General features: G+C 41.3%; 1 protein-coding gene across 19 annotated transcripts in view; it reads left to right on the top strand.

The window, feature by feature from the left end:
• The window catches only part of MTUS1 (microtubule associated scaffold protein 1), a 145,369-nt gene that overhangs the window by 113,530 nt on the left and 14,705 nt on the right, over positions 1-17,134 (top strand). For 18 of the 19 annotated variants that reach the window (XR_011498872.1, XR_011498871.1, XM_070500049.1 and 15 more), the window contains one exon: positions 5,451-5,517. Coding sequence is in view for 17 of the 19 variants with exons in the window: in XM_070500049.1 (XP_070356150.1) it covers positions 5,451-5,517 (67 nt within the window). In the remaining 2 variants the exon portion in view is untranslated. Of the gene's footprint in view, positions 1-4,115; positions 4,443-5,450; positions 5,518-17,134 lie in introns of those variants that run through there. The other variant, XM_070500057.1, reaches the window with a different exon arrangement.

Below are 17,134 nucleotides of genomic sequence, written 5' to 3'. Positions count from 1 at the left end.
GAGTCCTTCCTTCAGCCGCGTGCTCAGTCCCTAAATACCTCGTATGGCAGGAACATTCTACACTCCACGTGATCCTCATGTTTAAAGATACCGTCTTCCCATACAGCCTGACCCCTAAACACAAGCCAAACACTTGATCAGGTGCACACTTGGAGAAAGAGTAGATTCAACCCTAGAGGAAAAAATCTCATGGGGTTGGATGTACTGAGAGGTGCTTTATCAGTCCACAGCAGGGCAAACTCCTGATGAGTTTCAGGGATGCTTTTACTGTATGTGAATTTCATCTTACGCTTAATTTAGGTCCAAATGCACATGTGATTGTGATTCCACAGAATTTCTCAAAATTCAGCTCAAAAACTCCCTCTTCTATGAAGACTTTTCCTGGTCCTTTTAACTCTATGTTCTGTCTATCCTCTGGATTCTAGCAGCACATATGTCTCTGTCACTCTCTACCTTATATTACAGTTAACCATTTAGTGCTTATTTTTGCTTTTTAAGTAAAACTCACCGACGCTAGGATCTACTATCTAGTTCTTTCTTAGGAAACTGCCCCAGCAGTTATGGCAGTGCCTTATACGTAATAGACTCAGAGTGTTTATCTGGGTGAACAAATGGCCGTATAGAGAGGATGGTATCCCAGATGTAAGATGAACATATAAAGTCTTTATGTAAATGTCCTTTGCTCTTTTCCAGCTCTTTATAATCAATCAGCAAATGTTTACAGATTGCCTAATGTGTGCAGGGCACTGTTATAAAACAGTTGCAAAGGAAAGACATAACCAGGGGAAAAGTTAAGCAATTTCTTAAACAATTTTTTCTTAACCCTTTGGTTCTCTCATACACATTACAGAAGTGATTGAGTGATAGATATGTAGATTGATCTATATATACATATATATCTTGTTATTGCTAACTTTTTCTAAATGGTTTCAGAGCATTAGATTATGGGTAAAAATGGTTGATTATAGGGAATCCTGAGTCTATCACCTATCCTTTTCTTGCAAGTCTATTTAATTACTACAACTTTCCCACTTTAGCGGCAGACATAATTTGTCATAGCAGAAGTTCTAATAAATGTCTCATGAATCTAGAAACTAATACCACACTTTCTATCTCTCTACTGTTAGTTTTAGTTTGTTCCAACTCTTGGTTTATCCTTGCATAGTTGTACAATATTCTGTACAGACAGCCAAAGTGAAGGAGTCTGTGAACTCCTCATAAAAAGGCTATGAGTGAGTTTCTAGGTAAACCCGAACAGGACCAAGGTCACCCCCAACCCCTGCCAACCTCTATGTATTCAGTGTGCCTCCAGTTCTGTTTTTGCAAGCAGAATCTAACCTAAAGTAGCACCTAAACAGAGTGAATTTTGAATGACACTAGCAGGCTACTATAAGTAAAAATGTCTCAGAACAAAAAAGTGGACATGATTCATTGTGTAGGTCATGGGGAGGTCAAAGAGAGCACGTATCTGACGTGGCTGTTGTCTGCAAAATCCCCTGTGCTGTTGATGCTCTTCAGTAGCTAGCAAATTCAGGCCACTGATGGGATGACAGCCAGAGCCTAAGTGCCCGCATCCCAGGGACTCCTAATTAAATTATGGCGAATCCGTTTTTTTCTTGGAGCACGTCATATATTTAATGCATGAGTATAAAGGCTTTTCTCTATCCACATTCCCACCTCCCTCTTTTTTCACATTATGTGGAATTCTACGTGTTACAATACAAGGAGGATTAAATAAATTTATCTGGACTATAAAGAGTTTATCATCTAAGATGGAAACACTGATAAACGAACAGCTAAATAAAAAGAAACAGGCAATCAGTATCTAAGTGACAAAATGCATTTTATCATCTACAAATAAAGGGTAAGTATCTTAAAGGGCTAGCTACCAGGGAGAGTTGAATAGAAACTAACACTTAGTGTGTGTCTATTATGGTATGGGCACTGGTTGGCGTTTCACAGAGGATGGTATTTTGAAGACCTTGGTTTTTCCATTATCCTGTACTGCTTCCCCTCAGGTGAGGTCATCTGCCTTGAGTGATGACCAAAGAATTGGGCTTGGATGTTTTAGTTCTTTCTAGATCCCAAGTTTCTTGAAGGCAAGAACCATGTCTTAAATTTCTTCCATGTTTTTCCCAGCATCTCGAATGGTGCTTCATTAATTGGTACTGAGTAATAACCTGCTAACCAATTCAAAAGGATAAATGTCCTATCTGGCATTTGGGGGATGGGGATGGTGTCTATGATTGACATTTAGCATTCCCTGAAGGTTAATGTAATGGGTCAGGTAAAGAAGACCAGACATTCCAGAGTATAGAGGTGGACTTGCGTGATGAAAATGACTTGGACAGAAAAGGAGTTAGGAGTCTAAACAGGAGCTGGATGATTGAGGTTCATGGAAGGAGGGTGAAGTTTATTTTTTTATGCACTGAGTGGAAGAGTTTTGTTTGTTTGTTGAGGAAGATTGGCCCTGAGCTAACGTCTGTTGCCAATCTTCCTCTTTTTGCTTGAGGAAGATTATCCCTGAGCTGACATTTGTACCAATCTTCCCCTATTTTGTATGTGGGATGCCAGAAAAGCATAGCTTGATGAGTGGTGGGTATACAGGTCCACAGCTGGGATCCGAACCCATGAACCCTGGGCTGCCAAAGCAGAGCTCGTGAACTCAACCACTACGCCACCGGGCCTGCCCCAGTAGAAGACTTTTTGAGCAAGGGCATTTATAGGTACAAAGAATATGGAGTAATAATCTAGCAGCCCTCTGCAAGGTAATGTGGAGAGATGCTTTCCGTAGTCCAGGAATGGATAAGTGAGGATCAGGACCAGGGTGGGGGTAGCACTAGTAGAAAAATTGAGATGGATTCAAGACCCTTTAGGAAGGAAGAACTGACTGGCTTTGGCATAATCCATTTAGACAAAGAAGAGTCAAAGGTGACCTCGTGGTATTCCCGTCACTGTTACTGGGATTGACAGAGCTTGGAAGACGTCCATGGCTTCTGGACCCTGAGGACAGGGAGGTTGAGTGCAGTAGAGTTGGGAGAAATGTCCACGTAGGTCCTGAAATTCCTTGTTCCCAAAATCCCTTTGATAAGCAAAAAGATCATCTGGGATATATTTGTGATAGGACATAAAAGTTTTCTCAAAATTACTCCTGGAAATTACATACCAACTTAATTTCTGGAAAATTATATACCAACTTAATTTATGGAAATTTGGAAAGTGACAACTTCTTGCCAGCTTTTCCCTCTATTAGCAGTTTAGCTGCTCTCGGAAAGAGTGAACTTGAAGCAGGCTCACTGATGTGTCACAGGATAGCTTGTGGGCATCGAGTAAAGCTGTCTTCTGGTTTTCTTGTCACTTTTACTTGAACTAGATTACTGAGCAAACAAAATTAAGATTTAAGTTTATGACTTAAGAAGTATATATCGTATGTATTTTTATTTGACTTTCTTCCAATTTTATCCAGGTTGATTTTTCTCAAACTTTAAGTTCTACATTAGAAAACCCATTATAAGTTCATTTTAAAAAACCTGGACTCATCAATTTGTGATTTTAGGACAGCTTAATACTGCCTTTTGAAAAGCAAGCCTTTAGAATATCATTAAGGCCAAAATATACTCAATGAGAAAGTGTTTCTTAAGTTCTAGCCCCTGCTAACTCTCCATATGACCCAGTGGGTCATTAACTTCCTTAGCTCTTTAGTAAGAGAATGCTACAAAGTAAAGGTAAAAGTTATAAAATATATCCAATCTCCAACTCAATCAGCGTGTCATACTTTTTCTTAAAACACCAGGGGACCATGTTCTAAGCATTCAAATTAAATTCTGCGGGAAACACCATTCGTTTTGTAATGTCATTTTAAATTCTAAGTCCCAGCACACACACTTTCATCGTTCTTCACCTAGTTCATAAGCTCATTTAGTATACAGGTTTTGGAGGACAGGTTTCCCTTTTCTATTAGTAAGTGTGATAATTTAATGACCTCAATTAGAGAAGGGAATAAAAAGGCTCACAAACCTAAAAATAGCTCCATTATCCATCCACACAGAGAAGGTCAGTTTTTCTTTCCACTGTACTAGCAGATATTTAAGTAAGTGGCCATCGATCAGTCTAATGTCTGGCTCTCGTTTTTCATAAATGAAGGGCTGTGGCTTTAAGTAATCGCAGGCTGCCGGTGCCAGAGGCAGAAGCTGCAGCCTCAGCTTCTGTGAGAGAGGCGGCTGAGCAGACGGGAACCTGCAGGACGTGAAGTAAGGCTCACGAGGACCAATGGCACGCCTCCTGATAGAGCTTTGAATGTAGACAGACCTGACTGGTGGGTGGCGTGGCCACCTGTGCACTCCTTGGACGGTGCGGGGGTGGGGGGTGTTGGAGACAGAAGCTGGAAAATGGGCTGCTCCAGCAGCAAAATGTGCCTCTATTCTCCATGTGCAGCAACAAGGGTAATTAGTATTTGTTTATAGTGCTTTTCTGGAAGAATGTCAGGGACTAAGGCAGAGGTTGTCTGGAATGAGAGGGAAATGCTTTGAATGACAAGCAACTCTTGCCTGCAAAGGCTGGTCCCGTGATCTCTGCAATACCGTGACCAAGATGCGGTGGGAGCTCCCCTTGGCTGATCCTAGTGAGGGCATTTTCAGAGAGCTTTGAATTCTGCGTTTTCCTTACTTACACCCTGGTGGTAAGGAATCTGCCTTTTAAGACACTGTATCTAATTACTGTGCTCGTGTACGTGTGTGGATATGTGTGATTGCTATGAGTTGCTGGTAACTTGGAAATTTCTCTTTTTTTTGCAAGATGGATAATTGCTTTTTTAATACTGAAACAGCTGCCTGGTTTGCTTTGGTTCATTTCTCGAACATCTACTTAGAATCATAGCTGATCCAAAATATAATAGTCCTTAAAAAAGAATGTGTAGCTAAGTGAAATTAATTTAATTTTGTCTTTAAAGATTGTTTTTTTCACTGTCGCTTTGTAACTTTGTGTCTTTGTTTTAGAAGTAAAGGATTGGCCTTGGAACTAAACTTTTTTATTTGCAATTATAGGACAAAGTACATAGAAGTGCATATGTTTAGGACATTAAATATTTATCTTAAACTGAGTAGACCTTTATTGCCCTTGGAGGAGGAGAATGCATTACGTCTTAAGTACACTATGCATTAGCTGAAAGGTTCCGCGGATCAGCAATGAAACCTGGCTCAAAGTAAATATTTTTAAATGGGCCATTCAGTGCCTCAAACGAGAGTTTCACGAGGACCTGAGAAAAACATGAATTTCCCTAACAACTAAGGGACATCTGTGTTTTTTTAACAACACAAACTGTTAGCCTAAATGATTCATATCTTGTCGTCTCAATTGATTCTGAGGCTCCTGTTCTTGCTGATAACGAATGTGTGCGTTATTGAAAGGGACCCTCTTAAAAACATTAGTAACTTGATGTGTGTTTTCCGCAGCGGGAGGAAGCACTGAAACAGCACAAAACCCTGTCTCAAGAACTTGTTAACCTCCGGGGAGAGCTAGGTAAGAGCTTTTTTTTTAAGTTTTATGGGACAAGGGGAGAATTGGAAAATTTGGTTTTCCTCTCTGCATTGTGGCTGGAGTTGCATGCTGGCAGTTGTTCCCTGCCCCATGCTGGTATCTGTGCAAACACTTACTATCGACCTTTCTTTTGAATCTTGGCAGCTTGACCTCAAGTTCACAGAATTCCTGGCACTGATCTGACTAAGCCTAGCAGAGCTTCTGTTGACCAGAACATTTCTCTTCCTGAAGAAAGGGCCAGAGTGATTTTTGTAATGATGTGGATTCCTGTTAAGTAATTCCATCATATTGTTTTCTGAACCACTTTTCATATTAAAGAGTGGTGAGAAATTGCCCTCTCTGATAACAGGAAGTACGTTATACTTCTTTGGGGTGGATTGGGGCAGTGAGTATGAAGTTAGAAGGATGCTGTGTATAGGGGTACCCTGTCTGAAGAAGGCACATTCTGTGCTAATCTTATAGTTTGGGGCTGACAGTGAATAAGGACCCAGTTGCCCAGGAAGCCATGTGCCTCTGATGTCTGTAGCACTCCCCACCCAGTGCTGCTGTTCCCAGGCCGAACTCTATTTGGTTCTTGTCTCTCCTGGAAGAGTCCTCAGGGTTCGTGCAACAGAGACAGCACTGCTCTGCCTGCCTCACCTACGGCGTTGGAGTGAACTGACTGCATTGGGCTCCCCCCATCTGCTGTGGGCAATCAGCCTCCTGCTCAACTGCAGGCAGGTCCGGAGTTGCGCATTGAGAGGCTGAATTCCCTGCCCTCTGCAGTTTTCCACGTATGCTGAGAGTCTGCACTTAAAGTGTGTGTAGGGATGTGTATAAATAACACAAAGGCAACAGCCAGAGACAAAAATTGGGTCTCTCTAGTTCTAGGAGAAACTACTCATATTTTTCTTCGGATGAGACCAGACTTTAAACATTGTCCGTATAATTTGCAGGACTTGAACACTCTTAAGTTTTTTTCCCAGGGCAAAGATCAAATGGCAGGGACTTGTCTCTGCATTACTCTTCCGTTTTCACCTCCCAAAGGGGGGCAGCACCCAACTCCTGGCTGACATCCAGATTCTTAATACCTAGCTGGGCATCGTTTTCTCCTGACCTTATTGTAGGCTATGGCAATGAAGAACTCCTTATAGAAAAGTAATTTTAAGGCAGATGGAACTTCAGGACCCCAAAGACTTGAGAGTTTTAAGGAAACAGTTGAAGGAAACCACAGCTGAGAAACAGCCCAGCTCTCAGAGACTTTTAAGGCTTCCTGCCATGTTACTGAACTTGACTACTGCCCTTTTCATTACCCAAATGACCACCTTTAATTGGCTTTTGTCTGTGCCTTAAATAATGGAATGGACGTAGAGTTAGATGATCAGGAAAGAGGTCTTTGTGTGTTTCAGAGTTCATTATAACCCAGTGGAAGTGGAGATGAGCCTTGCGGTGGCTCACGTTTCAGCCTCTCCCAAGACAAGGCAGAAACGCTGATGGAACACTGGTCTCATTCACTTGCTGGAATGGGGTTCCTCTGGCACAATTAAGTGATTTAAGTTGGGACCCAGGTACTCAGCACCTCCAGTTAGTCACACAGCCTGACAGGAAATAGCCGTTAACAGTTTGTATTCACTCTCACCTTTCCATTGGAGATAAGGAGAGTGTGCCCTGGTTTGCTTTTACTTACACTGTTGGCCTGTCCATTATCATTCAGTCACCCAAGGTTAGATCTGTAAAGAATGTGTCATTATTGCTGTTGAATGGGGTAGAATTGCTCAAGTAAGAGCGTGAAGCTTTTTGGGAAGGGTTTTGGTTCTGCGAGGGGAAAGAAGAGAAGGCTTTAAATAGTTCTTCTATGAAACTGTCCAGGAAAAATGCTCTTGAAGCTGCCAGTTTGATTGTTTGTAACATGAACTAAGAAGGAAAAAAAGTTAGTTTACAAAGCAAAGTTTAAAACTCGGTTTTGAAATTTGAGGCAGTGGTGCAAAGTGGTTAGACTGTGTTGTCATACCATCCAGATTCAAATCTTTGGCAGCTGGGTGACCTAGGGCAGGCCACATTTCGTGTCTTCTGTCCCAATTTCATTCTCTGTAAAATGGCAGTGATAACTGTCTGCCGCAAGGGTGGTCATGAGGATTAGACGAGGTAAGGCGTCATAAAGCATCTGGCACCAAGTGTTGACTACTATTAAGTAGTATTAAGATGTGTACAGTTTGCAGCTGTGTAGTAGGATTACTTGAGGTAACATGAGGTGTCACATGAGGTAAGGTGTTGTAAAGCGTCCAGCACCAGGTGTTGAGAACTAGTAAACAGCATTAAGATCTGTGCAGTTTACAGCTGTGTGGTAACCGCATCTGCTATTTTAGAAGGGCATAGACTATACTGCAGAAAGGAATTGTAATTAGACTAAATATTATTAGAAACCCCTCGGGGCAGGCTGTTTTTCTCTTCAGACTCAAATGGAAGCAAGACGTGATGGATCCCCTCCTGATAGGGCGGAAGGGCTTGGGTTTTGGAGTCCCATAGTCTAGGTTTTTGTCCATCTGCTCCTAGTTAGAAGTTACCTAACTCTCTCAGAGTACATTTCCTCACTGGTGATATGAAGTTAATATGTATTTTGCTGAACTCTTGTGGAACTTGAACAACATGGTAATATACATGAAGCAGTAGCATAGTACCCGGTCCATCACAGGCAACTCAAGAAAAGAGAGCTGCCACCAGCACCATCGTCTAAGTGTCCACCTTTCTCCTCTGAAATATGGGGGATCATTAGTGTCACTCTCCCACTGGGTAATTTTTCTTTACCTTCTCTATGAAATTTGAGGCAAGACTCCCAAACTACTAATAACTGCAAAGAACGACGGACAACGCATAAACTCAGGAGCACTAAAACCCAAGTAGAGTCTGCGCTATTGACCTGAATCCAGCTGCCTCCCACTGTGCCCTCCACTGACTGACTTTCCCATTGACATCTCACTTTTGCTGACAAGTGTCCTCTACGGCCCAGTTATCCCAACTTGCCTCCAGTGCTCGGCCTGCGTGTCCCTGCCATCTGAGCCACACCCCCTTTGTGGAATGATTTATCATTTGCTTCTGCAACAGCTCTCAAAAACCCCATCTCAGTGCCCTCAGAGCAAAACCGTGAGGCTTCCCTCGCTCCAGTGAGTCCTTCCTACTCACATTCGTGTATTTATTATATCTTGTCTTTTCCTGTTGTCTTCAGATAGTAAATCCTTAACTGCAAAGGTTCTTTCCTGCTTCCTATGCAAAAAGTATATATATAATATGCTTCCCATTTTCATGGGTGATTGATAAATATTTATGGGTATTTGGAGTTTTAAAGTTTCTTTATTTAAGAACAATGTGTAAAAATTACTAAAAATTGTGAAGTGAGAGGAAAATAGCCCATAGCTCCATGACGCTGGTATAATTTATTTTTTTGCCATACCCTTGTCTTTGTTTACATGGTATATACAACTTTGTACTTTCCTTATTTTAAGGTATAATTTAATTATAATTTACATACAGTGGAATGCTTATTGTTCCATCGGTTTTGACAAACACATGTGCTCATGTAACCTACGATTTTATCAGGGTATAAAAGATTTCTGTCATCCCAGAAAATACCCTCAAGCCCCTTTCCAGTACACCCCTCTTGCCCTCAAAGCAAACGGTGATCTGATTTTTATCACCATGGGTTGGTTTTGTCTATTCTAGAATTTCATATAAATGGAAGCATACAGTATGCCCTTTTTGTGTCTGGCTTCTTTCACACAGCATAATGTTTCTGAGATTCACCCTTGTTATTTTGTGCATACTCTGATCTTGTAAGCTTATGTCAAGCATTTTTCCATATTGCTTCATAATCTTCATTCTGGTCCTGTTTAATGACTATGGGCAAGTCTGTTGAGTGGATGTAGCATAATTTCGCTTACCCCTTAAATAGTGTTGTAGAATGGTGAGGGTTTCATTGTCAGCTGTCTTCCCATCCATCCCCATGGCTGCAGCTACAGCCTGTAGGGTGATGACTCCAGGTTTGTTTTTCTAGTCCTCTCCTTCCCAAGCTGCAGATGCAGTTTCCCTGGTGAGGAACTGCCTCCAGGTGAGCCAGTCCAGTGTAATCAGCCCTTCCTGACTCCCAGGCCCCTTGCCTCCTGAACCCTCTGCAGCGTCTCCTCATTCAGACCTCTTCCTCAAAGTCTGTTCCTCAGCTTCACTTAGCACCCAAGCTAACGACTGAGGTCGCACTCCTTTTCCTGCATCCTGCACGTGCATACCAGTCTGCGCTCTAAACATCGCTCAGCTCCGTCCCTCCTCAGCATTCTGGCTGCTGCTCTTCTAATTTAAGCTCCATCGTTTCTTACCTAGAATACATTCCGATGGCCACCCAACAGGTCACCTTGCCTCGAAGCCCACTTCTCTCCTCTCCACATGCTATCAGGACGGTACTTATAATAAATCTCACATGTATCCTCTACTGGACATTTTTAACAAACATAAACGACTCCATTTTGACTTTGGGGAAGAGTCCAAACATACTAAAGCCACCATGTATGACTTGACCATACCCTTCCAGTCCCCCTTCACGATGTGTGGACCCAGTCACCTTGCTTCGCACCTTCTTCCCCCTCTCCTGGTCCCAGCCACGGGTGCCTTCGTACCTCTTTGGCACCTCTTTGACACACATCATCCTCTCTGCCTGGAACGTGCTCTCCTCTCTCCACTATCTTTCTATTTTTTGCCTCGCAAGCTCCTTCTCATTTACTGATTTTTTAAGTCCTAGCTAAAATATCTTGTCATTGGTTGAGTTTTGCCCGAATCTTTCAAGCCAGTTAATTGCACCTTCTACTATGCGCTTCTCTAGGTCTTTGTTCTTGTAGTTACCTGTTCATAGAGCTCTTCTCACAGTCCAGACGTGTGAGTGCTTCAAGGACAAGGCCAGTTCCTCCTTCATCTCTGTAGCTCTACCAACTAACACATTGTGCCTGGTGCTTAGTAATTCGATGATTGAATGAGGACGGTCGCTAGGGAAAGTCACTTTTATCCTTATAATATGCTAATAATCATTTTTGTGCACAAATATTTTCCTATAAACCGTTTTAAAAGAACATGTGGGAATGAATAATAATAAAGTAAGGTGAGCTCTCATTCTCTTAGAAACATTTTATATTATGTCTGAAAATCCCAATTAATCAGATCATTTTGAAAGTGTTAGCCCTTGAAATAGATTACAGTTCCATTCCTCAGCAAACATTCATAGATGTGTCGTTCTGATTTTTTCTAGAGCCGTGTTGGATCCAAACTGGCGTAATAGAGGGCCATAATGATGATCTTTTGGGGTTCCTATTTTTTATTAATGTTAATCATCGGGATCACATTTTTTCCTCTTAATTAATGATGGGAAGATAGTTTGTATTTCGAAATTATTTTTTAGCTATCAAAATTTAATAGCCAACTCGCATCATTTTATACATTTGTCCCGATTGTTTCTATTTCATGACACAGATGGGATTTTAACCATTAATTCACTAAAAATTCTAGGAATGATAATAATTATCTAAAAGGCTAGCTGATTTTGCCCTCTGTGTATAAAAATTAGGAGATGGGTATGAGTATTTATTAATAAATATTTAATATTTATTAAGTGCCTACTCTTAACAGCAATGTTCAGCTCTAAGTCTACTGGTTTGCATTTTATTAAAAAAAATTTTAGGCTGATATTAAGTAACTTTCTAAGGTCAAACAGCAAGAAAGCAGAGCACTGGATAAGAACCCAGGATGGCTAGACCACCAACTCCTGTTAATCACAGCAGGGGAAGCATGATGAAACTATTTGAAAGGTTGGAAAATCATTTGAGATAAACACTGGTTTGCATTGATAACTACTTTTGGAATCTGTTTATTTGAGTCAAGAGCTCAAGAAGTATTGTTAGATTAAAATATGTCTTGTTATTATCTGCTAGAGGAAAGTGACTTGGCTCTGCCAAAAGCATTGTACACTATGTCTAATCAACACTAAACTGGTGTCTGGGAACTTGAGGACCTCACCCCTTGTGGGATTCGTTCCCTCTTTCTCTAGTTTTGCCTATAGTTGTGGTTTAACAAGGCTGTGTATTTAAAGTAATTTTAAAACTCTGTACAGTTAAGTGACTCTTGAGATGCAGAATCCCAGAAGTGATTTTTGAAGTGGGCTTTAATGAAAAATCTATCTATTAATATAATGAAAACCAACCATGTACCAGAACACAATTCTTTTTTTTTTTTTCCTGAGGAAGATTAGCCCTGAGCTAACTGCTGCTAATCCTCCTCTATTTGCTGAGGAAGATTGGCCCTGAGCTAACATCCATGCCCATCTTCCTCTACTTTATATGTGGGACACCTACCACAGCATGGCTTGCCAAGCGGTGCCATGCCTGCACCCGGGATCTGAACTGGCGAACCCTGGGCCACTGAGAAGCAGAATATGCGCACTTAACCGCTGTGCCACCGGGCCAGCCCCAAGAACACAATTCTTTCTCCCTCTGAGTCAATTGAAGTTGCAGTTGATACCACCCCAATCTTAGCTCTTTGTTTTCCTATCCATGTCTGTCTGTCGTAGATTTAGGCTTTGGCTGTATCTATAAGCACAAGGCCGGGTTCTTCCGCCTGTACAGTTGCACAGTATTACCGAGGCTGGCTGTTCTCAAAGCCCATTGAGTCTTCTTCCTTGGCCTAACTTCTCCTTGTCCAGTTTTGATATGTTCACTTTTTCCTAATTTGATGTCATTTGTCTAGACCAGCCATTCTTAAATTTCATTGTGTAATAAACTAGAAATGGTTAAAATGCAGCTTCCCAGTTCTGACTCAGGTGGCTTGGGATGGAGTCCAGGAATGCACTTTTAATGATCATCTGGGTGATTCTGGACTACACTTTGACACCGCACTAACTGTCCAGAATGTTGTTTCTTTCATGTGGAAAAGTATACACGGGTCAAGTAAGCCCAGAAAATAGCAAATAGCTCCAAGTGCATTGAGTCCATTCTTGTACAGAAGCTTCCAAATTTGATGCATCCCCACAACTCGTACCTGCCCTTTTGAACCCTGCTCCCTAAAAATGAATCATCAGGGAGAAGGAGAGGCAGAATAGTACCTGCCTCAAAAATCACCTTTTTATTCACATTAAATTTATTCTTTTGATTGAAACATGATCTCCTTAGAGGCTTATCTCATTTTTCTCAAGCCTGGAGCTTAGAACACCATGTCAGTTATTCAGCCAGACTCTCATCTCCGATCCACTTTCATTCCTAAGTGTTTTCGTTGGTCGGTGGGCTGTTTGCCGCTGTGATTACGAGAGCATCTGTTTTGCGGCATGTTGTTGGCCAGTGAGTAAGCTGGAAAACAGCAAAGCCTTTTCAGACTTTTATTGGCAGGGAAAGCTTGAGGCTCTGTGGAAGCCCAGCCAGGACCTGTGTTCTAAGGTCGGCTGACTGGGCCAGATCATCGTCCCACATGCAAATGAGATTTTGTCAGGGCCAGGTCCATCCTGGTGGTGGTGGGTGTAGTGCTGAAGTCTGCGGGTTCCTCTTCAGTGGCCCAGGGATCACAAGTTCAGATCCTGGGTACAGACCTACATACCACTCATTACCCCATGCTGTGGTGGTGTCCCACATACAAAATAGAGGAAGATTGGCATGGATGTTAGCTCAGGGCCAATTTTCCTCACCAAAAAAAAAAAAAAAAGTTATCAGGACTAATCAGTGTAGGGGAAAATAGTTATTTTTTACCTGTCTTATTTTGCAGTCCTTCCAGCTTCCACAAAAGAATTAAGCCCTAATACCCTGACACGTCCATTATTATGTATGAATTAACTTCTCCCTTATGCATCTCAAGTTGGGAAAATAGCCACTCAGGTCAGGTTCAGTGTTCTGTGCTATAGAACCTACACTGAGAAAGGCTGAGCAGATGGAGTTCTACACCCAATCCTGCCACTTCAGTTCCCTCTCTAGTAAAATGAGATTTAAGTTGTATTATTTTATTAACTCAAAGCATTATTATATTACATGAAATAATAAAGGCGAGAGCACTTTGTAAAGTATGAACTGAGTTTTGGAGGTAAGGTGGTATTATTTATGGGAGAAGTGACTTGACAGTGCAGGCGTTTTGTAAAAGTAAATTCCTAATAAGTTAGGATTAGTGGAAGGCTTTGAAATCAGTTCATGCCAATTCATATAATTGCGATATATATGCTAATTAGTATAATTCCATATAATTTAAAGAGCAATCAGAAAGCCATTTGTAGCTAATTTTGAAATTTAGAAAAAGACCTTTGGCTACCGCAGGTCTGCCCAATTTCTTGGTCATGTGAAGAAGTGGTACCTTTTGGGAAGTGAAACCTGGGGCTCTTACAAGTTGATGATCATCCCACAGAGGGTCCGTGAAGACTCACTCTACAGAATATAACACTGTCTGTTTGACTTGATCCTCACCAGACTGTGAGGTTGGCAGAGCAGCTGGTTTTTATTCCCATCTTTGCATGTCAGGAAACTGATCTGCCGAAGGCTGGAAATGCCTGTTGTCGGTTTGTCTAGTCCCCATACTTTTGTTGTTTCTTTGTAGGCTACTGCCTCTCCACAAAGTAGCAATTTGCTTTTAAAATATGTCTTCTTGGTTACTTTGTTCAGTTATATTACTATCTCGAATTTTAAACAAGGTAGAGAGTAACCAACAGTCACTTGTCCTGGGAATGTGTCATGACGGGATTTCCCTCGGTAGGATAATATTATGAAAGAATCACCCTACTGCAGGAGAACATAGTGCCCGCATTCATGCTTCCAGAGCTGGGGTGCAGGAGAAGTAATATCAGATGGATATTTGTTCCCCATCCTTTCATACACGGTTGGCAACGTTTTATGTAGGCTGTTCTGCACCCTTCTTTTTCACCTGAGATTTCTTAAAGACCAGTATTAAGGAACTTCCTCAGTCTTTTTTTTTTTTTCCTAGCAGCTGTAAAATTATTTTATCTTTTGGAAAGTATTCCATTATATAGATACAGCATAATTTAACTAATTCCTTTGGGATGGACATTAGGTTGTTTCTGATGTTTTGCTCTTATAAAAATGTTCCAGTGGATAGCTTCATATGTCCCTCGTTTTATATGTGTGAGAGTATATCTGTAAGATAAATTCTTATTAGTGGAATTGCTGGGTCAAGGAATATGCAGAGAAAACATCAGACAAGCCCAAATTGAAGGATGTTCTATAAAATTCTCAACTCTTCAAAATTGTCAAGATTATGAAAAACAAGAAAAGAAAAAGGGCAAACTCACAGACCTGAGAAGACTAAGAAGACCCAAGATCTAAATGCAGTGCGCTATCTTGGGTTGGATCCTGAAACAAAAACAAATGGACAAAGTTTGGAGTTTAGTTAGTAATAATGTACCAATGCTGATTTCTTTGTTTTGCAAATGTCCCGTGGAAATCCATGATGCTAACATTAGGGGAGGCTGGGTGAGGGGTATCTGGGAACTCTCTCTTCTATCCTTGCAACTTTTCTGAAGATCTAAAATTATTCTAAAGTAAAATTTATTCTTAAAAAAAAAAAGAGCATTAATGGAAAAACTGCTAATGGTATTGTTGCAATGTGAAAACCTTAGCGTTGATGAATGTTGCATGGTTATGTAAGATGATAACATTTTGGGAAGCTAAGTGAAGAGTCTACAGGAACTCTCTATACTATCTTTGTACCTTTTCTATAAATCTAAAATTATTCCACAATTAAAAGTTTTTTTTTAGAAAAAAAAGATGTTTACCCTGAGAAGTGTGTGCTCTTGAAGAAAAGAGTGAAAGTGCTCAGAACTAAGATCAGGCGTCTGACTTCCCAGGCAGCCAGGGAAAGCTGGGACCCAAAGCAGGCAAGCGAAGCCGGATGCAGGCGTGTCATTGCCCTCATGGAAGGTGCAGAGAAGGGGAGCTCTGCTCCAGGAAGGGTCGGCACCTGCAGCAGGCCTGATGGAAGCATCTAGAGAAAGTGTGTGTGTCCAGTGGGGAAACGAAGTCATAGTCTTCTCCTGTTTATCTTTTCTTTCCATCACAATCTCTTCTATAGCATCATGAAAATTTGCACGACCTTTCAGGTGACCTACCTCCCCAGTTTTCCTTTTCCTTTCTATATTTTATGTCCAACTTGGATAAAATCACCTGGAAGTTGGGAAAATCCTATTGCATATAATGTCAAGAACAACAGTAGTAGGAAGTGAAGATTTGGGGTAGATGTGTACCGTAGCACCCTATCCTTGGTGTGTGCGTGTGTATTAATCTTCTTTGGATACCAGACAAGCAATGCTGCTTTCTAGCGTCACAGTCGGTCGTGGAACCCCAAGCGTCTTTGAGCGCTCTTCAAACGCATTTGAATTGGTGGCCTTTGGCAAAGCTAGTCATAGTAACAGTAACGTTTGTTGCATACTCACCCTGGTCAGGCACTGGGCCAGGTGCTTCACGTGTAATATTTTGTTTACTCCTCCAGGTAAGGCGCTAATATTATTGCCATTAAAAAAAATGAGGAAGTGAAGGTTTAGAGAGCTCGAGTAACTTGCTCAAATCGCCTAACAGGTAAATAGTGTGGCTGAGGTTTGAACCTAGGTATTCTGGCTCTGTTTTATGAAGACATTTATTTATGTTCCTGAGAGTTAAAATATTTTTGGTCATCCTATGACATGCTACTCATGCATGCTACTCGGATGTAAAAATTGAGAAAGCTCTGCATCTTTTCAAAAGAACAGTGACATCTTAGGGACATGATTGTGTACTGGTTTTCTCTGTAAACAGTACACTTATTATCAATCACCAAAAGGAAAGTAGTCTCAATGAGATGGAAATAAAAATTTGACCTGTGCCTCCTGGCAGAGGCTTCCAGGACCGATTACATAATGGCTGCAGTGCGGCTCCTCAGGGAAAACGGCTAAAAGACTGGGATGGCTCCAGCTCTCTTTTTCAGAGGTTACATTTGACTGTGACATTGGGCCTTTTCTAGATGTCATCCAAATATTTGAAAAGGAAAAGTTTTCAAGCATTTCACCACATCTTCTGGAATACGTTTTCCTTGCTGAGTAATCCATGTTTTAAACAGTCAGGGAGTGTCTCTGTGTTGTTCCTGTTCTGTCATTGGCCCACGATTCTTCTCAGGCCTGGTTCATCCCAGGGGGAAAATATCGACTTCTCATCTGTAACGTCCCTTGTGTTTTAGAGCTGACCTTGTAGATGAGTTGGTATCTTTCCTCCTTAATTCTCAAAACTCAGTCATTTTAAGGTAGATTCCTGGAGATAGATTTTGCAGTTTACCAATATGGGTACAAAAGTTATAATCCATCAGTTCTTCTACAGGCAGTGGGCTTTTGCTGCCCTTCATCACAGACACGTTTTTAAAAATCGACCAATGGAATGATTAAAACAAGGACAAAAGGACTTCTACTACTGTGTGGATTTTGTATTTGTGCAATAACTTCTTGAAAATAGTGTCACTGTGCAAAAACTCGTTGCTTACTTAGTCCAAATTCTGAAAGATTTTATGTTTGGCTTTGGCTTTGTTAGGTGTCTGATCCATTGACTAAAAGTGAGTGGAATTCTGGAGAAAACGCAAGGAAGAG

The sequence above is a fragment of the Equus asinus genome, chromosome 27 (assembly GCF_041296235.1).
Source record: "Equus asinus isolate D_3611 breed Donkey chromosome 27, EquAss-T2T_v2, whole genome shotgun sequence".
Taxonomy (NCBI): domain Eukaryota; kingdom Metazoa; phylum Chordata; class Mammalia; order Perissodactyla; family Equidae; genus Equus; species Equus asinus.
This window is presented reverse-complemented; position numbering and strand designations above follow the sequence as displayed.